Source organism: Verticillium nonalfalfae, assembly GCF_003724135.2.
Source record: "Verticillium nonalfalfae strain VnAa140/NRRL 66861 chromosome Unknown scaffold_8, whole genome shotgun sequence".
Lineage (NCBI taxonomy): Eukaryota > Fungi > Ascomycota > Sordariomycetes > Glomerellales > Plectosphaerellaceae > Verticillium > Verticillium nonalfalfae.
This window is the reverse complement of record NW_021167233.1, coordinates 229,290-252,532: the sequence shown is the minus strand read 5'-3', so window position 1 is coordinate 252,532 and position 23,243 is coordinate 229,290. Positions and strand designations below refer to the sequence as shown.

Below are 23,243 nucleotides of genomic sequence, written 5' to 3'. Positions count from 1 at the left end.
CCCTCGCCTTTTCGAGACAAGCCAAGCGAGACGGAGCGTGACGGTGTAAGCACAACCGGGCTCACACTGCCTGCGCTCTCTAGCCCACCTGCGGGAGAGGGTGGGGGCGGCGGAAACGCCCGACGTCAACTCCATGTCAATCTGCCGTGTCAATCAGCGCGAGGGAACGTGCCATGGCTGGAGAAACCCCGCACTTGAATAGCATAGCCCTAGATCCCACAAAGCTGCCGTCTCTATGAGCCTCACCGAGAAGCTCGAAATTCAACAAAGCAACCTGCCTGCCCGGCTAGCTCAATCGGTAGAGCGTGAGACTCTTAATCTCAAGGTTGGGGGTTCGAGCCCCCCGTTGGGCTCAATTCCTGACGTCGCTTCAATGGAAGCTCATCTTTTGGTGTTTGCTCCGTTTTTCTCTTTCGAGATTTGCTTTTAGGGAGCGATGATCCCGAACTTTTGATCCGTGGGTGAAGTAGTCAGGGCTCCTGCCTAATGTCATTGTGCTGAAAGTTAGACTTGAGAATTCAATTTGTAGAGATTCGACAAGCACATCCAGACATGTATGATCATGAGCGACCAAGTTGAGAAAGCCAACATAGCACTCATCTACACCGCGAGCTATATCATGCAACTGTCACCCTATGCGAGTGCATAGTTTGAAATTGCGACATACATGGAAAAATGAGGCTCACTATGCCTGTCCTTTGTGCTGGGAGTACATGAGTGTTGCCAGGAGTAGATAGGCCAATCGCGCTCTTCGTCCAGCAGCCCTCAGTCACTTTGGGAAGGCGCGTTGAAATCACCTTCATAAACCCCCATGACCAACTTGAGAGTGCAAGCTTGATAGTCCACTGTTCTGGTATGATTCTGCCGAGCTGTGCGCCTGGGGCAAGCCCTTGAAATAGCAGTCAGCTGCCCTAACTCAACACTTCAATACACATCAGGTTTCCACGATACAGAGCGACACCTCGTTTATCAGAGCACGCTGCGCCACCATGGCTGATATATCACACAACGTCTTGATGGCTGCCCAGAAGCGGCTACGCCAACGCGGATTCCATTACCCCGAATGGATTATCCTGGATCGCGAGTTTCGCGCGATCTGGGTTGCACTGAAAGCCCACCCCCTCTGCGACGGATGGGTGCACGTGTCCGACGCTGATCTGTTCAACCTCAAGGACTCGACCGCTGTGTGTCTCGACACCGTCTTCAGGACATGTATCAGAGTCATCGAGCCTCGTCTCGCCACCGACCACGGCGCTCCGCTGCCGGACGAGTGGCTCGCGTGCAAAGTCATCGACGCCCTGGTGCAGACGGAGCCCAGGTGGAAGGTACTCAGCTTTTTCACGGACGATGCCGATGAGCAGGGCCATTTCGTATGGTTTCTCTACATCTACATCGACGGTCGGCAGGCGTACATCAAGAATGGAAACAACGATCCGGCGAACTTGTCGAAATGCGAAGCAGCGCTTCTGTCGACTGTCGACAGACTCCTTTTGCTGTTCAAGGTACGTATTTGTACCGGAATTCTGCTCTTCACATTCTCATCTTTCTTGTAGCGCAGACAGGAGACCTATGACGCGTGGTGCAAGGCTTCTTCTCAGCCGAGCCAGGGAGAAGCATCCCGCAAAGCCGCTGCGTCTTACGCCACCACCCAGCACAGCGGTTTGACACTTGACCCAGATGCTCAATCAAACACTCTTGACGCAAACAGAAAAGGGGATTCCAGGGTTGAGCAGCTGAATGCCGATGTCAAGCTTGTACAAAAACAACTCCATGAACTAAAGTCCTCCGTGGAAACACGCCTCGAACAAGTCGGTCTCAAAATCGACGCGCAAGCAGCCTTCGCCAAAGACGCCATGGCTAGACAAGCGTTGACTGCGTCGTCGAGTATCAAGGAATTGACGGCAAAAACAAACGACGAGCTCAACTCAGTTACTGCCGCTTGTTCGCACATGAGTCAAGCTGTGGCGACACTCATTGATACGCTCGATCGCCAGGAAAAGAAGATCGATGACTTCAAGACTCGAGGCAGCGCCGGGAAGGTCAAAGCCGGCACCAGCAAGAAGACGCAAACATTGGAAGCCGCCATGGACAGGACGACTCAGACGGCTGGGGCCGGCATCGACAAGGAGATCCAAACCATCGAGTTCGAAGAATCTCCTCATCGTGCGCCACGGAATGCAGCTGCAATACGCCAAAATTTGCAGCACGTGCGCAAGACTGCCTCTCATGCTGGCCCTTCTCCAGCCGAGGACACTCACAGTTCGGTCCGGCGCAGCGTCTGCCAAAAGACGGACTTGCCCCGAAATCTTCCTCCTATCGTGCTTCCTGCTAGCGCCGATTCTATCGAGACCACGCAAAACCGGGCTGCGCACATCGAAACTACCGTCGAGACAGCCCCTTTAGAGATTGTATCGGCCAAACCCTGTACGCCCGGACAGAGGGATGCGGCAACGAAACAAGAGAATATGGCATGTAAGTCAACTCTCCTGCCAGGCTCGTTGCTCCTACTCAAGCTCACTGCCTCGAAAGCTCTTGTAGACATCCTCGACAGCGCGCCAGAGCCACTCGACAAGGCCGTCCAGGATATACTCGACCTAGAAAGTAGGTTGCGTGCAAGTTCCTCCATCGTCCTGCTGAATTGACACTCCCAACAGAGATCATGGCCTCGTTCTCTCTATAAAGCGTGAAGAAGTGGCACGTGTCCATGGAGATTCGGTACAATTGGTGTTCATGGCTGATGCGGCCTGTCAACGCCATCCCTTCGTTGGATTTTGTAAGAATTCTTGACCTGACATCCTGGATGTTGCCGCTCTGGAGGTCTGCTTCATCTGCCACGAGCAGGCTCTGTCCCAAGAGAAGGGCTTGAGCCCATCAGCTTTCTGGAACATACCAAGCCTATTCTTTTGTGACCTCCTTCCCACACAGCCTGTGATCTGGAAAGGTTTCCAAAATACCCGCCCAGGCATGCCTATCATGGCCTCAAAAGAAAACCCGCCCATCCCCCGTCCCATCAACTCCCGCCCTTTCCTCCTCCACCAGCTCCAGCGTTGTCGAACACGCCTCACCACCAAACCGCTCCCTCAAAGCCCGCCGAAAAACACTCTCCCCCAGCCCCCCCACCGCCGCGAACAAAGTCAAACAAGACCGGACCTTCACCCAATCCGTCTCCCCAAACAACCTCACCATATCCGTCTCCTCGCTGCGCAGAACAGCATCCACAGCCTCGCGCAGACGGGGCCCGAGCACAGCGTGCGCCGCGTAGCGACGCGCCTCGTCGACGGACGCGAGGGCAAAGTAGCGGTTCAGCGCCGAGACGCCGAGGCCCGCGAGCTGGGGGAACACGAACCAGACCCAGTGGGACGTCTTGCGGCCGCTGCGAATCTCGGCCATGGCCTTGTCGAAGACGGTCTGGCCGGGGGTGGCTGTTTTGTTGAAGGGAGCGGTTTGGTTCTGGACGAAGCGGTCGAGGGAGGACCTGTTGGATTCGGTGAGGATGAGGCTGGCCTGTCTGTTGGATCGGAGGCTCCTCATCTTGGTTCCCTGGCTTGAGGTACTTGTTACTCTGGAAAATGACGACGATGGAGATATTGTGACCGGCCGGTGTCTGCTGGTATATGGTGATCAAGTCGCGTCGCGTCCGTGTTGGGCTGCGCGGGGGTGGGGTCGCGTCCTTGATGTAGTACTACGACTGGCAGGCAGGCAGGCACAAAGGGGATGCTCTTCAAAACCAGTTCATCTGTTCTCTCCCATGGCGAGAAAGTCGAATCATGGCAAATGCGGGTTGCCTACCCCTTCTCGAAAGGGACATCCACCGGCGACTGATTGAAGCAACATCAGCTCAGCGCTTGAGAACTAAGGTGGCGGCATTTCGCCCCAGCATCTGTGTGCACGATCAGCCCCGGCACGCCTCGCCATCCCGTCACGAAACACAATCGCAAGACTCGGCACGAGCGATAAGGAATCTAGCAATCATGTCTATCGTTTGCATCGTTCTCATACAGATTTTAGGCAAAACCCGCGACGGCAAACAGGCGCAGGATTCTCTCTGCATGGTCACTGCAGTTACACGCTGATCCACCGCGCCATCCACGTCCTCGTCACCTCCTTCGCCTCGTCGACCAGTCCCAGATCCAACAGCATCTGCACCGAGCCCCTCGTTGCGCTCTCCAGCGCGCTGAACACCCACGAGTGCGTGTAGCTCGTGTGCTCGCCGATGAAGACCGTGTTGAACTCGGTGTGGAAGAACGCCGGCAGGTACAGCTGCTGCTGCGGCACGATGGGCACGGCCCATGACCCGGCGTGGTGCTCATCGTGCTCCCAGCAGTGTCTCTCCCAGTTACCCGTCCAGTTCTCCTCGGCTGCGGGGCCGTGGATGTCGACCATGGCGCGCTGGATGTAGGCAATATGCTCCTCGTCGGACATGGCGCACGCGACCGTGGCGTCGTACGAGGCGACGTACGACGCGAGCAGCACACCGGGGCCTGTGGAGTTGATGTCCCATGACGGGTAGCAAATCTGGCCGATAAGGGGCACATTGACGCGACCGCAGCCGCCGATGATGGGGTGCTCAAGATGCTCCCAGAAGCGCGTCTTGTACTGGATGGCAACCTTGACAGAGCCGTCAAAGACGGTGCGGTCGATGGCGCGGCGCATGAGGCTTGAGTGAGGAGGCAGCTCCCAGAAGCGGAGAAGGTTGAAGGGCACACTGTTGAAGATGTAGTCAAATGATTCCCTGGTGGAGACAACTTCGCGGGGGTTGCTGCCGGTCGGGCGATACGAGATGGTGAGCGTCTTGTTGTCGGCGTGGTGCTTGACGCCGTGGACCTTGGCTCCGAATTGAATACGGTCCTTCACAAGCGGGGCGAAGGCTTCTGGCATACGGCTGAGCCCGCCCTTGATGGTCTTCCACTTCTTGGCCATGAAGTACACGGTCTCATACTCCCACATGGGCCACACAACCTGCGAAGGCGTCGCCTCATCTGTAACGTTGAGATCGGTACCAATAACGTGGCGGAGGTATTCGACCTCGGAGAAGTCAAACATGCCCTGCTCCACGGCCTGCTTGTGTGCTTGGAAAATGTTGGTAGCGTAGAACTTGATGCGCTCTGGAGTGAGTCCCTTGAAATCGTCCAGCGCTTGTTGAGCTTCAGCAACAGCCGTGGCGTTGGAGTACTGAGCGGGCTCAAAATAGGCAGGGTTTGTGGCGATCTCCGTCCTGCCGGGGAATGTGCCATCGGGTCGGCGCTTCGTGGTCGACACGGGCGTATTAGCGGCCGTTTGGATCCAGTCGATAAACTTGACTTGAAGCGAGTCGTTGCCTGCGTTCATTTTGTTGAGAACATCGGCGACTTGATAGATCATACGCTGATCCATGATGGGGAATGTTTCATTGGTGGTAGGGTCAGTGATCTCGTCTGCAAAACGCATGGGACCCAGTTCGTGGTATTGGCCATCGTCCGGGCTCGTGCCATTCAGGTAGCTCGTCAGCATGCGGCCTCCGATACGGTGGGAGGACTCGAGAATTTTCCAGTTGTGGATGCCGACAGAGTCGAGGATGAGCTGCGCAGGTCAGGCGATGTGGTCTTGTCTTGGTATGGTTGTTTTGGAAGCGTACCGCTGTGAACAGACCGGAGATTCCGGCTCCCAGAATGCCGAATTTCTTGTCCTTGACCTGCGCCACGAACACTTCGTCCGGCTGCTTTTGCTGCAGGTATTCGACGCCATCAAACCAAGGTCCCATGGGGTCGGCGACGTCGGCGAAACTCAGTCTGCGACGAACCATGCGCTTCTTAGCCCGCAGCTCCTGCGACTGCCCTGCGAGCTGTCCGTCCACGAAGGCGTGAAGACATCCGTCAGGAACGTTCGAGGGTGCCACCCAGACAAACTTGGTCGGCCTCTGCGCTTGCCAGTCGACGTGTCGTTTAGCATGAGGGTGTCTGCCAACATGCGTTCGGCCAACCTGGTGATGGGCCTCGCCGAGCGATGTCATATCGCAGTTGCCGTAAACGATCGTAAGCTCACCGTCGACATCCTCATGGTAAGATACATTGATGTTCTGAGCACCACCATGCTCTACTTCGAGCGGACCCTGAAACGTGATAGAGCGTCGAGATGTGCTCTCAGCCGCGGAGAGCGTGATAAGAGGGGCCGCGAGGGCCAAGGACAGCAACCGGTAAGCCATTATTTGCAATTGGATGCACATAGAGAGAAGTCTCACCATCAACGAATAACACAACTGTTGCACGATGGCTTTTATACCCCGACTTGATGACTTTTTGTCCGCCCCCTCCGACTACGGCGAAGAACACAGCAGGCTTGAATGCATCGCTTCGTGCTGTCGGCAGTTGCCACATCTCGGCCGACGATAGGGATCAAGGCCCAGATACCGGCGATCTTCCCGGCATTTCCAAGTACGGGCATGTTACCGTGCTTGGCAGTGCAGCATCTCCGCCGCCGGCCCCGACCTTATCGTGGTACCCCTCATGGGATCCTTGTCGTGCCTGAGTCATGAGTCGATTTCTGTGCTGCTTCTAGACGAAAAAGCGTTGTTTAATAACATGAGGGCACCTTGATGGATGGTCAAGATCTTCGCTGGAGGGCGGAAGGGGTTCGTGATCGGAAGATTCAAGATGCTGCGCCCCGACTCTAGAAGCTGTTCACCACGATCGTAGGCATGGTTTGTGGCAAAAGAACCGGCCAATCTCACGAGTTGGCAGGAAGTCTTGAGGCCTCAGATGTCTTTTCAGGTATGATTGAGCTTCAGCCAAGAGGCTCTGGAATTGTTGAAGAACCTCAACAATCAGTACTAGTGACAAAGCTCGTCGCATAGGTCAGGCCACCGGAGCTTAGGACGGGGCCTGTTCGGCTGATATTGTTCCGCTCAATGGGCGGATAAGGAGGCGGGAAAGTCTAAGCTCCATCCATGCCGGGGTAGGACTTAAAAATTTGATCCTTGATGTCACGTCGCGCATATGCCGGGGCGAAGTCGAAGACTGCGGCGCTGACTGATGCTGAGATGACGGTGAACAAACTTGTCCGAGTCGCCGACCTACGGGCGGGCTACTGAAGCTTCTTGTGATTGACTTGCGTTCTTGTGAACACGCAAATACTGATCTGGTCGGTGGTTATTTTCATCGAAGTTTACATCGACCATGATGATTGTCCGGCCGCCGGTGGTTACTAGCGCTTCCTCAAATGTAAGGTTAATTATGAGGTTGAATGGAGGTGCCAAAAGGGTGCTCCAACACGTGCGCCATGCGCGACCTAGCCTGCCCGGAGCCGTGGCCATGGCGTTGGGAGTATGGTACCATTGTGTACTGCAGGGAACCTGTGTAATTCCGGGAAATCGGATGTGATCTGCGTTTCAGGCAGTTCGCAGTATTCCCCAACATCGTTTCTCTGCTTTGGGCGCTTGGGCAGGTCTCTAAGCCACCCATAGACTCCAACCGACCAACCGGGCAGTCGAGGGCAGTCGAGAATGGCCTTCTGCTGAATTGTGTATGAACGTTATTCGTCGCATCAACATTCATCAATGCAGTGGCGTGATGTATATCAGGTCGCACTGCTCAGCGGCATAGCTGAGTTTGGTGTTTCGGATCCCTTTTCGTGCCTGAAGACCGAGAGGCTCGGTCTCGGGTTTTTGTCGTAGCTGGAGAATTTATTTGCTGTAGTAATATACAGAGTCTCCGGCATTAAGCTGCTACCACAAAGCCAACGGATGCAGTTGATGCGGGCATCGAACGAGGCATCCTTTGGCAATCATGGAGAATAGGTGTTGGTTGTCGCGAGCTCACAAATATACTTAGGCAGGTATGGTTTGATCTAGCAACATGATGGTTGCGACCTTACTTTCACCGTTGCCTGAAGCAAGTTTGTCCTCATAATGAATGACGCGCCAGTGGTCGACTTGACATACTGGGATGGGGGCTGCTGCGCTGACAAAGGATACGGTGTGGGCTGCATGGTGGTCGGTATCGCGGACCAGGTATGATAGCAGATCTTGAACGATAAAGATCGCGGGGAGTCGGCGAAGGCTGGAGAAATCCGCGTCGAGAATCACATGCCAATTGCATGAAAAGTGAGGTGATCTTCAGGGTCTCAGCTTGTCGACGACCTCCTCGCTTTCGCCTGATCGGTGCACGGGCCATTGATGGGAGGCGAAGAAAGACACGCAGGGAAGAACTCAACGGGTTGGTTGGCTGTGGACGTGGGGAGAAAGGGTAGGTAGTCGCGCTGCCAACATTGGGCTCACAGGTACTTCGAGGCTTTGGTCGTGACTGACTGCCTGCAGGTCCTCAGCCACAATTGCCCCGCTCCACATCCCATCATCGGCGCAGCGATGACGTTGCTCTCTCGAATGGGAGCAGCAGCACCCACGTCGCCCCTCCCCAACAATCGTCACCCGAAAACACGTCGGCAGGAGCTAGAGGCCGCCGTCTGCCCCAAAAGCCCGCGCCTTCCTGTCATGCTATTGTCGCTGCCTTGGCATAGAAGCAAAGTGAACCCACGCGTCTTTTCGAGCTCGTGACATTCCGGCTCAAGCACCTGAACCTTTAAGTACTCCTTCGAACCCATCCCACGCCAGCTGCCCATCCCTCCTCAACTACCAGCCCAACTTGATACCCCCTCTTGAAACCTTTTAATTACCCCGCTCTTGCATCGTCCCACGCCGGCAAGACCTCTCAACCTCTACCACAAACCACAAACCACAAACACAAGCACCTCTACGACAAAACGATCACCGTCACAATGACTGCCAACACTGTCCTCGTGAAGAACATCGCTTCGGCGACCGAGGACAAGGAGATCCGCGACTTCTTCAGCTTCTGCGGCAAGATCACAAGCCTCGATGTCACCCCCGCCGGTGAGGAGAAGGAGGCCACCGTCACCTTTGAGAAGGAGACCGCAGCCAAGACCGCCCTTCTGCTGAACAACACAAAGCTTGGCTCATCCCACATCAGCGTCACCAGCGCCAGCGGCGACGCCTCCGACGACGGCTCCCACTTCACGAAGACGGACGCCAACCGCGACACGGACGAGATCACCCAGGAGGAGAAGCCCCGCACCCGCATCTTCGCCGAGTACCTCGCTCACGGCTACGTCGTCGGCGACGCCACCCTGCAGCGCGCCATTGAGCTCGACAGCCAGCATGGCATCTCCTCCCGCTTCCTCAACACCCTCCAGGGCCTCGACCAGAAGTACCACGCCACCGATCGCGCCAAGGCCACCGACCAGTCCTACGGCATCTCCGCCCGCGCCCAGGGCCTCTTTGGCGGCCTCAGCAGCTACTTTGAGCAGGCTGCCAGCTCGCCTACTGGCCAGAAGATTGTCAGGTTTTACGAAGATTCTCAGCGCCAGGTCGCTGACATTCACACCGAGGCCCGTCGTCTGGCCGACCTCAAGAAGGAGCAGTCCGGCGGCAGCGCCTACAAGGCCTCGGGCCTCGAGAAGATCTTTGGCAAGGAGAAGGAGAAGACGGTGCCCCCTCAGACCGGCGAGACGGTCGGTACCGCCGCCCCGACGCAGCCTGACGACAGCTCGTCTGTGCCCCTGTCCAAGCCCGGCGGCGAGAAGGCGTAGAGGGTCTATTGATGGACTATCTGTTGTTGAAGAGAAATGAAATGGTTTCGCAGGCGTTGGATGGCATCCGTTACGAAATGAGTCTTGCGTGTGATGATAGCGACAGGAAGTATCGACGAATTCTTATCTCCGCAGTAATTCAACTACCACGATGAATCTCCTACCTCTGTTTCCCCAGTGACCTTACTTGAATGGCGGTCCATATGATCCCCAGCGTCAATGACGGAGGACGTTTTCGTGACGCAGAACATATTTACAAGACTACTTTGCCAGCACGCCTGTTTTTTGGGATCGGTCGGTCATCTCAAATTCGCGCATATGTCCAAACCCAACAATCCTGCACGTTACCAATAAGGTCGACATGCAGCAACGCCAGCCAAATCCAGACGCCCGAGCCCCGGTTGCCTTAAACATCAAGTTCACAAACGACAGCGCAACAACGCATGATTTCAAACTCTCGATTCCATTGCCCGCCCCATAATTCCGTGGGCTTAATCATACAGTCATTACGTATCTCCCGCATGTACTATCCATGCTCTTCGTTCATTTCTCCGTCTTGCTGAACTTGTCCTTCAGCGCATCATCAAGCGCACCCTTGGGGTTCGAAGACAGGTTCTGCACCAGTCAGCCTCCCCGTCCTATACGATCAAGTGTGCGTTGGGGGTAGTTACCTTCAGCTGGTCGGCGTTGACTTGCTCCTTGTTGTCCGCCTTGTCGGTGCCCTGGCCGGAGCCGGGGGGCGACTGCTGCTGCTTGCCAGACTGCCTCTCGGGCTCGGGGGACTGGCGACCTTCAGGCATGTTTGATTTGATTTGTATCGACGAAGAGGTTTTGGTTTGGTTGCGATTTTGAGGAGTATTGGTTTGAATTGATGGAGGGGTAGCTACGTGGTCTTGTAACGACGAGGAGAGGGAAAGAGCTCAGCCAGCTGCGAGAGTTAAATACAGCTACGGACACTGGTCGTCGATCCGCTGTTTTCCTTCCTGGCCTTCCTTATCCTGACTCAGCCATTCGCTGCTGCCGCTACACCTTGACTGATAGAACGGCATGAAAGCTGTTGAGACGCATACGGATTGTTACGTGCTGCTGCTGTAGCTGATGTCACATTGATGAGATCGCAATGGTGGATGACGGCATGGTGGTGAGGACGCAAGTGACGTCAGGACCGGAGCGTTTGTCGCGGGGGCGGGGCAGGTGGGGCGTGCGAGGGGCCTGTGGCTGGTGAGAGGGGCAATTCATCGTGATGACGCGATGCGCGGGTGTGGTGAGAGGTTTTGGTGTTTTGGGTCGAAAGATGTAGATTTTGTGGTGAAGGATTCAGGAAACATCATGCACAGGATTTCTAATTGCATGGTCCCAAGCGCTAGGCAAACGCTGATTGAGTTGAAAACTCACTATGGTCCAACGCGTACGTATCGTCAGAGCGTGAGGTGTGAGGCGCATTGATTGAAACCAGTGTCCCGCGATTCTTATGGAGTTCCCAATCGCGTGTGGCTCTTGACATAGCCTTAAAGCGTATGACGAAATCCTTGTGTTCGTACTTCCTGCAAACACCTAGTCAGCAAGTCGTCCAAAATTGCACCCGCCTGAAGAGCCGTCTCACCTCTGATATCTCAAGCTCAACCTCACCTCTATCTGCCCTCAAATTTGCGAAGTGGAAGTAAATCGTCAAACTGAGCACGATGAGGACGTTCAGCACCGCACATGCTAAGCACGTCGTAAGCCCCAGCAGATACGCCGGCGCATCTTGCGACCTAAACTGATTAGCCCAAGCCCACGCGTTGACACGTCCCATCAGAATGGCTGGATCTCACCTGAACACCAAGGTCCCGAAAATACCACCAAAGCCGGAGACGCCAACGACGAGCGCACTCGAGAAGGCCCGCTTCCACTGGCCCCTGATGTTGTTCGCCTGGTACGCCATCGTCACCGGCACGGCGCTCGTCGTTCCCGCTGCTGTGAGAAACACGCCGGAGTAGCGGAACTCGGTTCTCTGATGAAAGCCCATGAGCGATGTGCCGGTGATGGACAGCAGCATCATGGCGACGAGAAAGGGCCCGCGAACGCGGTATCGGTCTCCCAGCCAGCCGACTGTATGCATGACTATCGCGGCGAAAACGTACGGAGGCGCGACCAGGGCCTGGGACTTGGCGACGCTGAAGCCCATGTTCTTCCGGAGAATGATGGGAAGGAAGTTTGCCAGCGCTGTGATCTTGTTAGCGACGGAGCTTCCAGACCGCCAAGGATTACAGACCAAAGTTGACAACGGCGTTGTTGAAGAAGATGAGTGCGAACGCCCACACCTTGGGGTCAAGACCGCCGCGCATGAGCTTTCTCAAAGTAAGATTCGAGATGGCGACGTCTCCACGGTCGGCATTGACCCGCGATCTGACCCAGGCGAGCTCGCGGCTTGAGAGAAAGTGTCGTGAAGGTTTTGTCGTGTCGGGAAATTCAGCCAGTAGAAAAAGGCCCGCCAGGCCAATCAGGCAGGTGATGATGCCATCTATCATGAAGATCCACGACCATCCGCGTAAGTTCCCGAGGCCGTCCATTCTTGTGAGCTGGAGCTTGTCAGCATTCTAATCTGTGCGAATCACACAGGGGAAATGTTACCCCGCTGGCGAGAAGTCCCCCGAAAGCATAGGACACGGAGACGAGAATGTAAAACCACGAGAATCGAGATCCAACCTCAGCTGTTGGTCAACATTAGCTTCGTAGGTCACTCTTGCGAGACTGAAGAGAAAAAACCTCTGGTGTACCAGGTACTCAAGAGATAATGGCAGCTTGGAAAGAAGCCAGAATCCAATGCACCAAGGAGCAACCTCATGACGATCATGTCTATCCAGGACTTTGCATGGCCCATCCCAATGACGACAAGGCCGCTCGACAGTGTAATGGCAGAAAAGTAGAGCCGCGGCCCAATTGTTCTTGCCATGATGGTCGAAAGGGGTTGAAAGAGAATATATGTGGCGAAGAATACGACGATAGTCACGGACTTGTACGAATTAGCAACTCTGGGTTCCACAAGAACATCCTCAACTCACGAATCTGTTGCCGACGAGCTGGAGATCATCCGCCATCCCCGCGACACTGGCAGAAGCGAGTGCTGATCGACCAATGACCGAAAAGCAATACATGATGCCCACGAAGACGACGAGCCGAAGGTCCATTTTCTTCAGCGCTCTTTTCTGTTCTGCAGCCGAGAGCGCATCGCTATTCTGAGCGAGTTCGTTGCCGTCACCAGGTACCTGAAGAACGCCGATAGTGTGATGAGTCGTCTTACGACGAGCTGCTCCGTTCAGCGTGGACATGCTTTGAGCCTGGTTAGTGTGTTACTCCAAGGTGCCCGGCGCCACCAAATGAATATTCGGTTGAGATTTCGATGTAAGTGGGTTTCGACAGCGAGGGGTTCAATCGAAGAACTTGCTACCAGTCTTTTGTACTGATTGATACATAGACGCCATCAAGGACAACCCTAGGAAGTATGTGCATTGCTTTTATAAGACTGTACAATGAAGCATGCAGCTCAATCACCACTTGCGCCGGGATCGAAATCGTCGGCGGCCCTGCGGCGCCCTACAGAACAGAGCAAGAAGGCTCTGGATAGAGTTTGAAAAAAACTTCTAAGCGTGAATCAGGGCGCATTGATCAGTGGTAGACTTTCACACATATGCTGAGTCATCCCACCATCAACTGAGGTGGACGCCATAATCGATTCAACAAACACGTTCGACGATTGATATTCTAAACGTGAACCAACCTTAGAGTGCAATGACCAAACCTTCTGTTGTGTCACAGCAAGTAAGAGACTGGCCTATGATCAGCAATGGTTCACCATGCTTTTTCGTACCCGTCACAGCCAATTGAGGTTTAGTCACAATGCGGAGACATCTGCTTTGTAATGATTATGGGGTCTCAGAAACATGGCCATTGGCGCTGACAGACAAGCTATAAGCCGTACGTCAGAGCCAAGAAGTACAGCACCCTTCTGAGCCGCATGAGCCCAGCATTTGCAACAATGCCGCGTCAGAACGACTGGAATCAGGCCGCAGTCGAGACGCTGCACGCCCGCTTCTGGCCATCTCAGCCACGCGCGATCTGGCGGATGAGGAATCGGGGAGCCGCCCCAGCAGCATCAGCATTGTAAGAAAAGTGCGCGGGCAGGATGAACAGCGTGCCCCAGCAAACAGCATCACTGATGGCACAGTAAATCTCCGTCTTGGCGGTGGGGAAGTTGGGGATACGACCCAGGTTCTGCAGGTTCTTGGTGTATCCGAAGAGCACAGCACCCTTGACTTGGTTCTGGACGGCTGAGCTGAGCTCGGACAGTGCGTTGCCGACGACGGCGGTGCCTTGACTGCGAGGTGTTAATGGTCGGCACTCGTCTTTCCTGTACAGCGAATCTTAGGAACCACGACGCACCTGTAACCGCCAGTAACGATAGGCGTGTTGGGACACTTCGTGTTGGCAAGGGTGAAGAGGCGCTTGGCCTCGTTGATCGAGGCTCTGTCGGTGCCGGAGGGGAGGAAGTTGGGGGACAGTTCGGCGCCGTATGGGCCGCCGACGCCCTGGATCCAGATGCCGGCTGAGCCATACTCGCGCGTTAGGGCTGAGGCGAGGGTGGGGCCCGCAGTGATTCCCTTGGCTTTATTAGAAACATCCCTCTCTGCTAGGATGTAGAAGGGCTCACCATGTTGCCCGGCTCGGTGGAGCCGCGGGCATAGATGAGGATGGCGCGAGGGCACCTGGAAGAACTGCCAGATTCAAGCTCACTGCGGGTGCTCGACTGACGGGCTTCAAGCACGGCGAGCTCGTTCCGCGAAACAAGCACCTCGGCCTCTTCGGCAGCTGGCTCGACAGGGAGAGCAACAGCGAGGGTTGCCAGGACAGTGACAATGGAGAGGAACTTCATGGTGAAGGATGATCAGAGTGCAAAGGTGATGACAAGTTTCGTGAATGAGCTAGCCAACAGAGAAGTAGAATGAAGAGCTTGGGGGTCTGGGGATTCAGGTAAACCTCCCACGAAGTCCTTCTCTCATTTATACATCTTGGAGACGACGAACTTGCTTGAGCACCCTCACGTGGTATCCTGAAGCTCGCAAAGACGGTGCTTCCCTCTCACAAGGCCCAAGACAGCGACACTCTCTCCAGTATTGATGCTGCCCACGAGACAAGTTCGAAAGCTCTTGAAAGTCTTTCGCCAAGGACGTTCCCTCCAATCGCATCTTCACAACCCTTCTGGATAGAGGACAAAAGGCCTCGCTGCTCGACTATTCCACTTGGCAGATCGTGATCTAGTCGTTGCGACATGAAGCTATCGCGAACCTCAGTAAGCCACGGGCGTGGCATCGCCCGCCTGACTCGCAAGCTGGCACCAGAAAAGGAAAGCGGCTTGTCCAGCGTTGGGGTCTTGAGGTTGTGCGATGGCGGGGTAGGACCGTTGTGCCTCGGGACGAGCAGAACGTGGCTTGAGATTGGGAGAAAGCGTCTATCTGGGGTGCATTAGCTGCTGCGGGGTGCATGCATATCTGGGTGTCTTGAACGTGGGGAGCATAGAGATGCCGAGGTGTTGATTTTGATACGTGAATATGCCATTTCGAGTGCAGCGAAAAGCGACAAGATGGTCTTCTTTCATGTGACGTCCTGCAGTCATCAGCTGTGTTTCTCACGCTAACGACCGTTGAAGGGCCGGGAGCAATATGTCGCGAAGTGTCCCCATGAGACTAAGTCTGTATTTAGCTCTGCATGCGAGTATTTAGCTCTGCATGCGAGTACACTCAGCGTTTTTCAGGTCACGATGGACCATGTGAGTGGCATCCATATGAAGTGATCAATTTTGGTACAGCACCAGGCGATTGATTCAAAGCCTTCGGTGCCATTCTTGGCTACATTGGTGACGGCGAATACGTTCGAGATAAACGTATTGAGTCCAATGCCGTCAATTTTCTGCCCATTACTGGTTCCCTGATTCAAGGCATAGGCAGTAAAAGCCATCACAGAGAGCCCGCACCACCACCTTCATCTTGAAATGCACTCCTCTCCAAGCTCACGTCTAGCTACGTTACGTGAGAGCTATTCGAGCTGTATATTAGCTATACTTTAGTATTGGATCCTCAGCACGTATGGTAGGTAGGCACCGTGCTCTACATGGTGTCTCGGCAGAACCATACTCAGAGCCGATTGAAAAGTCACTTTCAAACGCACTGTATCCAGCAGGGCCTGGAAATGGTAGGAAGTCCAAGTAAAGTCCGTTGCTCCCCTAACCTAACCTCAAAGTTGAGATCAACCCCGGGGTGCTAAGCAGAAGCATACAGCCACTCAAAAAACAGTGCCCCCCCCATCGACCACAATCTCGGCCCCATTGACATAGCTCCCAGCCCGGCTCACGAGCATCAGCACAACAGCCGCCACCTCCTCGACCCTGCCCATACGCCCCAGGGGGTTCCGCCCCGTCCACACAGCCCTCGCCTCGGCGAGCCCCGCGCCCTCATTGAGCACCGTGTCCAGGTAGCCCGGGCTGACGACGTTGACGCGGAGGCCGTACCGCGCCCACTCGGCCGCGAGGCTCCGGCCGAGCATGACGACCGCCGCCTTGGACGCGTTGTACCCGGCCTGCGGCTGCGGGAAGTTGACGCGCGCCCCGCTGATGCTGGCCGTGAAGACGAGGCGCCCGCCGCGGCCGCGCGCGACCATGGTCCGCGCGACGGCCTGCGCGCAGAGGAACGTGCCCGTGGCGTTGACGTCGAGGGTGCGGCGGAAGTCGGCGGCCCGCGCGTCGAGGGACGGCACGCACGCGACGACGCCGGCCGTGCAGACGAGGGCGTCGATGCCGCCGTCGGGCTGGGCCGCGGAGAAGGCGGCCGTCGCGGCGCCGACGGCGTCTTCGGACGTCACGTCCACTTCGGCCAGCGTGATGGCGGCGTGCGGGTGGGCTTGGCGCAGGGACTGCAGGGCGGCGGTCGAGGCTGCGGAGGTCGTGTTGACGTCCCAGAGACAGAGGGCGGCGCAGCCGTGCTGGAGGAGGGCGTGGGCGATGGCTGTGGCGAGGGCGCCGGTGCCGCCGGTGATGATGGCGGTGCGGGGGCTCGCGAAGCGCGTGGCGGCCGTGTCGGCAGGGGTGAGCTCGGCGTCGGTTCCCGGGGTTGGTGTTTGGCTTGGTGAGGCCAGGGTCATCTTGGGGAGAACCCGTGATGTCAAATCTTCTCGAGACATGACTGCGTTGAGGCTCGATGGGTGGAGATTGTTAGAGGCAATGTGATGATGGACAGATGCACGAGGTGAAGTGTTGAGATTCTGAGTGCGGATGCAAAGGCGGGGTTCGAATGCTGATGCGGGGGATCAGCATCTGCAGTGCTCAATCATCAGATGACGGCTATGATACGAACGAATTGGCGCTGATACGGGGTGAATGTCACGAGGCGGACATCAGATCACGGGTAGCCAGCATCTTGGCAGCCGGTCCCGTCAACACCTTTTTGCCAACATAGAGTCGATCCATTACTTCTATTTCATTACGAACATTGTTCCAATGCTTGATGCATTTTATCTATGACCCAGTCTATCCCAAGATATGCCGCGGCAGTTTACCGCCTGTTAAAGTTCAAGAATCGAGCCTGCAGACACATTATTAGCATCAAGTTTTACACCATCTTTCGCGAATACCACAGAATAAGGGCGCAACTTACACCAAGGAATATAATCACGATGTTGCTCGCAAAGAACGCCAGGAAGATGCCCATGTCCCTCCACCGCTTGTCGAAACCAAATCCGAGCGGCGTGTAGAACTCGTCACCAACCTCAAACGCGCAGTACTGACACTCCGATGTCGAGTTGTCGACAATGTAGCCCGCGCCGCCGTTGGCGAAAAAGTCGGACATGTACTCGCCACAGTTCTGGCCGCTGGGCGCATTGAACGGGTTGAGCTCGGCGCCCTTGCAAACGACCTCGAGCTCGTGCAGGGCCGTCGTGACCATGCCGCCGATGAGGCGCGTGAAGGGGTCGAGCTGGTACAGCCAGGCGCGCCAGAAGGCGGGCATCTGCGGGGGCGGGACAGCGACACCGCAGAACAGAGCAAAGGTGATCATGATGAAGGGGTCGAACTGCGACGAGATGAAGGCCGAAGGGGTCAGAGACGCGAGCATCTGGCCGAGCGTGACGGAGAAGAGCTCAGTGATGAGGATCATGAGGAACTGGTAGCCGGCACGCGAAGGCTCGACCTGGAATCCGGGCAGGAAGTAGATCAAAACGAAGAAGGCGACGGCGCACATGATGCTGTAGGGCATCTCGGCGAGGACGATACTCGCGGCGAACGTGGTCGGGTTGTACATCTTGGAGCTGCTCTCACGGAAGAAGATGGCGCGCTTGATGTGATACATGACCTCGACCTGCGAAATGATCAAAGCAGGAAGAACCGTGACCTGGAACATGACGAAGACCTTGTACTGCAGGCTGGAGCGCGAGTTGTCGAGGTCGAGGTACGTCAGACCAGTGAGCAGCGCGACGACAATGTGGTTGAAGAGACGGGTGAAGATGTAGTTGGGGCTGCGCCAGAAAGAGAGGTTCATGCGGTGAATGACAATCTTGAGCTGGTGCAGCTGCGGGCTGGCGTACTCCTTCTCGAGGTCAGCGTTATGCTCCCTGGCGGCCGCCTGTCGGGAGCTGCGCATCTGCGAGATGGTGTCCTTGACGTTGGCGAGCTCGGCGCTGTCCTCCCAGATATCGGCCCAGTCGCGAGAGCCAACACGCGGCGCCGAACCGGCACCGATGGCCTCGAGCATGAACTCGGCGACGTTGTCAGTGGGCTTGGCCACGGCACCGTGGCTCTTGAGGTACGAACGAAGGACCTCGGCGTCACGGCCAATGTCGCCAAAGTAGACAGTGCGGCCACCGCGCTGCAGAAGCAGCAAGCGGTCAAAGTTCTCAAAGAGCGCGGCGTTGGGCTGGTGGATGGTGCAGAGAATGGCTTGGCCGGCAGAGGCGAGCTTCTTCAGGAAGCGCACAATGTTGTAGGCGCTCTGCGAGTCGAGGCCCGACGTAGGCTCGTCGAGGAAGAGAAGCAACTCGGGCTTGGCGGCGAGCTCGACACCAATGGTGACGCGCTTGCGCTGCTCGACAGTAAGACCGAACTCGGGGGTACCAATGATGCAGTCAGCGATGGTCTCCATCTCCAGAAGGGCGATGATCTCCTCAACATAGGTGAACCGCTCTTCTTGGGGCGTCTCATAGGGCTGGCGAAGCTGGGCCGAGAACCGAAGGGCCTCACGGACAGTCTGGGACGGGTCGTGCAGATCAAGCTGCTCGGCATACGAGGTGCTGCGCTGGAACTGCTTGCCCGGCTTGGAGCCGTCGACGAGAACGTCACCGCCAATAACACCGATGTTCTTGCGCGAAGCGAGCACGTCGAGAAGGGTCGTCTTGCCGGCACCAGACGCGCCCATGAGAGCGGTCAGCTGACCGGGCTTGACGTAGCCGAACACGTTGTTCAGAAGTCTCCGGTCGCCACCAGGGACAGGGACATCGTAAGTGAGGTTCTCCCAGGTCAGGATGCTCTCCGACTTGATGGACAGGTCATCAGAACTCTCCGCAGCTCCCTTCTGGCCCTGGCGCTTCGCTTCGCGCTTCGCGAGGAGCGCCTCGTTGAGCTTCTTGCGCTCCGCATTGGGCTTCTGGTACACCTTGGCCGAGTTACCGCCAGCGCCAAAGTTGACAATCTCGCCGAGAAGAACGTTGAGGATGAGGAATCCGACGATGAGAGCGACGATGATGCCAAAGTTGCGCCACATGTCCCCCTTGAAGTACGAGAAGCCCTGCGCAATGTACTGGGAGCCATCGACAAGGGTGGTGCCGGGGGTCGAACCAGCGAGCGTGCAGACCTGGTGGTTGATGTCGTCGTACCCAGGGCCTGAGGGGATCAGCGACTCGGCAGAGCAAGTGAGGTCGATGCGGCTGAATTCGTTCTCCATCAGGGCGCCAAAGGCCAGGCCGAGGGCGTTGATCCAGTAGATCCAGCGGATCCACTCGGGGATGGACTGGTACTGGATGATGTAACCAGACGTCACGACGAAGAAGGTGATGAGGGTAACGGCAAACTTGATGGCGTAGTCGAAATCGGGGCTGATGCAGCCGAGAATACGGAAGAACAGCGTCATGGCGATGTTGCCAGAGAGAATCATCAGGTAGAAGGTGAAGAAAGCGCCAGCGTCACGCACGAGACCAGTCATGAAGTAGACGATGATCGAAAACACCATGATCTGACTTGCCGCAAATGCCTGGTCGACGATGATCTGGGCGATCCAAAGGGCCGAGGGGCGGTGGAAGGCGTAGGCCTTGTGCTTGTTGACAATGGCGCGACCGGTCATGGTGCCGGCCAATTCGGAGAAAGCCTGGAATGCGTTGAACAGGAGAGAGATGAAGATGAGGCCGCCCTTGCTGAAAGCACTGGCAGACGTGGCGCCGAGGTCGTAGAAGAGGGTACCGAGCACAATAGCGATGACGATGGAGCGGATCCAGGAGATGGTGAGCAGCAGGCGATCCTGCAGCTTCAAGAGGAACTGGCGCTTCATGAGGGCCCAGACCTGGAGGTGGAAACCGACGGCGTAGACGGAGCGCTTGGACGAACCACGCTTCGCCTCGGCAACGGCAACGCGGAAATTTTCGTGACGTTCCGTCTCTGCGGCAATGTTGGCCTTGAAGCGGTCGATGTCGCTGTTGACGAGCTTTTGGAAGTTGGACGCCTTGAAGGCCTCGACGAGCGTCTTGGGGTCGTGGGGCGCGTTCTCGGGCGAACGGCCGGGGGCGTATTCCCTCTCAAACTCGTCGGTGCAGCCAGTCAGGTAGTCGGGGGTCGTCTGACGAGGGCGGGGGTTGAAGCCCAGGCCCTCGAAGTAGCCGCGCGCTTCGGCGATGGGGCCGAAGAAGACCTGCTGTCCACCGTCGATGACCATGACCTTGTCGAAGAGGTTGTAAATGTTCTCCGAAGCCTGGTACAGCGAGACAAAGGTGCTCGTCTTGTAGAGGTTGGTCTGCACGCGCAGCGACTTGACAAAGTCCAGAGCGGTGGAGGCGTCCAGACCACGGGTGCTGTTGTCCCAGGACAGGACGCACGCGTTGGTGATCATCATCTCGGCGATGGAGACCCGCTTCCTCTCACCACCAGACACACCACGAACAAAGGCGTCACCGACGACTGTGTTTCGCGTGTGCTCAATGTTGAACATCTTGAGCAAGGTGGTGATGACAGCCTCCTTGTAGGCGTTCTTGGTCATGCCACCGGGGCGCTTGTTGGGCGCCTTGGTGTCGAGAGCGAAGCCGAGGGTCTGCTCGACGGTCAGCGTCGAGTGGTGGATGTCGTCCTCCTGGTTGTACACAGCCTCGCCACGGTACTGCTTAAACTCCTTGGCGGTGAAGGGACCGTAGCTGACATGGCCGGTCACGCCCGTGTAGCCGAAACGCTGGTTGGCGATGGTCTTGAGGAAGGTGGTGCAGCCTGAGCCGGGCTTGCCCAGGACGAGGACCATCTCGCCGGGCTCGCAGACGCCGCGGAAGTTGTCGAGCAGGGTCGCCTCGACGCCCTTCTTGCCCAAGCCGAGCAGGTTCATGACGGGGGTGACGTAGTCGAAGAAGTTGATGACGGCGTTGGGGAAGGTCTGGACGTAGTTGGTCGAGCCGCCGATGCCCTTGACGGTCAGGCCGTCCCAGATGACGCCGATGTGCTTGGGTCGAATGCCGGCCTCGCGCTCGGCGTCCAGACCGCCGCGCAGGGCACCCTCGAGGTCAAACTGCTCGTTCTCCGTGTCGGAGGAAGATGCCGCCTCCATGGCCTTTTCGGCGTCACCGTGCGACTTTCTGCGACTGTTCACACGGCTGGCTCGTGAGACGCCCGAGAGCTCGCGCTGGAGCTCAGCAAAGTCGGCTTCGGCCTGCTCGACGGAGATGCCGCGGTGGAGGTTGGCGAATCCATCGGGGTTCTGGCGACGAGCCTCCTCGCGGGCATTTTCCGGGTCGTTGGCGGTGGAGACGGATGACTTGTCGTCCTTGAGAGCGGACTTCTCATCGGGCATGGTGTTGGTGCCGGCAACAGCTTGCTCGGCGGCGCGAAGGTTCTGGCCGTCAACAGCAGCCTCTTCGGCCTTTTCGAAAGCCTTGTCGGCCATGGTGGTGATCGTGGTGTGAATACTCAAGATACGTAGTGTTGCGGGGGCGTCACGAGACGACTTGTGGTGATCGAGCCGCGTTCGAAGGACGGGCTGATCTGATTAGATGAACGGAAAGAGGAGGAAGTTTGCTGTGCAGCAGCAGGCGGACTAGGACGATGAATGAACAAATAGAGAAAGGATGGTGGTAGTCGTCTGTCGAGAAGACGAGAGTAGCGTCGTCGTGCGGTTTGTCGACACGCTTTGCTCTGCTCTCGTGATGGTGCTACAAACCCTCGACTACCAAGAAAAGGGAGGGAGGGGAGCAAAAGTCTTTGATAGACCAGGACAGGAAGGCGGAGGGGAGGGGGGAAAAAAAAAGGCAGGGACCCCCGAAATCTTTAAACGATGGGAAAGTGTCTACCTAGCTGCCTTGGCAGGACGGTCGGACTGGGCAGGCAGGACAGGGCGTGCGCTCTTCCCTCTTCCCAAACAATGGGAACGAAGCGATGATCTCCAGACCGTGGGAGTAGACAAGATTACCAATCCAGAACGGACTTGAGAGGTCATCCCCTGGAGCGTACGCCCGTGGGATCAGTCACGTCGCTTGGCTCTCTCAGTCCCCCGGGGCCACGAACTGGGGGGACGGGTGGGTTCAGTGCCTGTTGTAGCTTTCTAGCGTGGGCTTGATCAACCGTTTGAGCAGGCCGTCGCAGGCACCAGTGCTTGAACTGGCATCGGGTAGTGGGGGTGGGAGCGGGTCAGGGGGTCAGGGGGTCAGGGGGTCAACTCTGTGTGCCTGCAATTCTACCTGTACATTATGTACCCTCGTGTGCAGGCAGGCCATGTGCAGGCCATGCGATAGGGTTCAGATCTGGGTGCTGGCGGAACCGATGCGCGCATCGTCTGTGGTGTATCGAGCACTTGCCTGGTCGTTTTCGTAGTACCATCGCTCTACATGTACTTCTTTCGCTGTGAACTGCTTTGCACGGTCGAGTACACAGCATCGTACCGTCAGGCGAAAACCCATCGTCGGTAAAAACCCAGGCTTGGCACCAGCCTACTGTACCCTTCCTCGATGAACCCCCCCCCTGCCCCTCCCCCATCTCCCGATCACCCACTTTAGCGTAGCTGCACAGCATCGAGGTCGAGTCATCCGGCGGCGGAACGATGCCAGCTTTGGCACGCCGTGGTCCACGGTCGACGGCGGCCGCCGCCCCACCGCTGATGCCAAGACCATAACGCGGAATCTGGACCCCCTGTACATGGAACGTACTGTACGACCTGAGCACCCGCAAAACGTTGCCAGGCACTTTGGGGAGGTAGGCAAGGCAACTGGAGTGGACCAGGACCACTGCCAGGGCTGACTCCAGCAAGCAGCTGCAGAGCGGTTGCATGAGTAATGCGCAACGCATCCTGCGGTTCCAGCGAGTGTTGATCCCTCTGTCTCCCTGCGCCCCTACCGCCACGGAGCGACATGTTTCGCAGTCATTCTGAGTCATCCCCGCTACCACGTTTGTTTTCTTTTCTAGC

General features: G+C 56.7%; 7 protein-coding genes and 1 non-coding gene across 8 annotated transcripts; 3 read left to right on the top strand and 5 right to left on the bottom strand.

Annotated features, from left to right (window-relative positions):
* Nucleotides 1–280: 280 nt before the first annotated feature.
* D7B24_008699 lies at nt 281–353 on the top strand. Its single transcript has one exon. It is a non-coding gene; the product is annotated as a tRNA-Lys (tRNA).
* A 636-nt stretch (nt 354–989) lies between these two features.
* On the top strand, nt 990–2,680 carry D7B24_008698 (uncharacterized protein; the record flags this gene model as incomplete). The annotated part of the gene is made up of 4 exons (XM_028642784.1): nt 990–1,502; nt 1,554–2,472; nt 2,530–2,601; nt 2,655–2,680. 4 exons carry the CDS (start codon nt 990–992, stop codon nt 2,678–2,680), a joined length of 1,530 nt encoding a protein of 509 aa, XP_028498475.1.
* Nucleotides 2,681–2,979: 299 nt separating this feature from the next.
* On the bottom strand, nt 2,980–6,181 carry D7B24_008697 (uncharacterized protein; the record flags this gene model as incomplete). Its single annotated transcript, XM_028642783.1, has 3 exons — nt 2,980–3,553; nt 4,067–5,559; nt 5,615–6,181. 3 exons carry the CDS (start codon nt 6,179–6,181, stop codon nt 2,980–2,982), a joined length of 2,634 nt encoding a protein of 877 aa, XP_028498474.1.
* A 2,567-nt stretch (nt 6,182–8,748) lies between these two features.
* On the top strand, nt 8,749–9,579 carry D7B24_008696 (uncharacterized protein; the record flags this gene model as incomplete). Its single annotated transcript, XM_028642782.1, has 1 exon — nt 8,749–9,579. One exon carries the CDS (start codon nt 8,749–8,751, stop codon nt 9,577–9,579), a length of 831 nt encoding a protein of 276 aa, XP_028498473.1.
* A 543-nt stretch (nt 9,580–10,122) lies between these two features.
* D7B24_008695 (uncharacterized protein) lies at nt 10,123–10,379 on the bottom strand (the record flags this gene model as incomplete). Its single annotated transcript, XM_028642781.1, has 2 exons — nt 10,123–10,194; nt 10,251–10,379. 2 exons carry the CDS (start codon nt 10,377–10,379, stop codon nt 10,123–10,125), a joined length of 201 nt encoding a protein of 66 aa, XP_028498472.1.
* A 708-nt stretch (nt 10,380–11,087) lies between these two features.
* On the bottom strand, nt 11,088–12,890 carry D7B24_008694 (uncharacterized protein; the record flags this gene model as incomplete). The annotated part of the gene is made up of 7 exons (XM_028642780.1): nt 11,088–11,123; nt 11,183–11,333; nt 11,394–11,784; nt 11,834–12,140; nt 12,193–12,272; nt 12,391–12,574; nt 12,624–12,890. 7 exons carry the CDS (start codon nt 12,888–12,890, stop codon nt 11,088–11,090), a joined length of 1,416 nt encoding a protein of 471 aa, XP_028498471.1.
* Nucleotides 12,891–13,662: 772 nt separating this feature from the next.
* Nucleotides 13,663–14,491, bottom strand: D7B24_008693 (uncharacterized protein; the record flags this gene model as incomplete). Its single annotated transcript, XM_028642779.1, has 3 exons — nt 13,663–13,936; nt 14,002–14,219; nt 14,270–14,491. 3 exons carry the CDS (start codon nt 14,489–14,491, stop codon nt 13,663–13,665), a joined length of 714 nt encoding a protein of 237 aa, XP_028498470.1.
* A 1,406-nt stretch (nt 14,492–15,897) lies between these two features.
* On the bottom strand, nt 15,898–21,731 carry D7B24_008692 (uncharacterized protein; the record flags this gene model as incomplete). The annotated part of the gene is made up of 2 exons (XM_028642778.1): nt 15,898–16,872; nt 17,265–21,731. The coding sequence occupies 2 exons, from the start codon at nt 21,729–21,731 to the stop codon at nt 15,898–15,900; spliced, it is 5,442 nt and encodes a 1,813-aa protein (XP_028498469.1).
* Nucleotides 21,732–23,243: the final 1,512 nt, after the last annotated feature.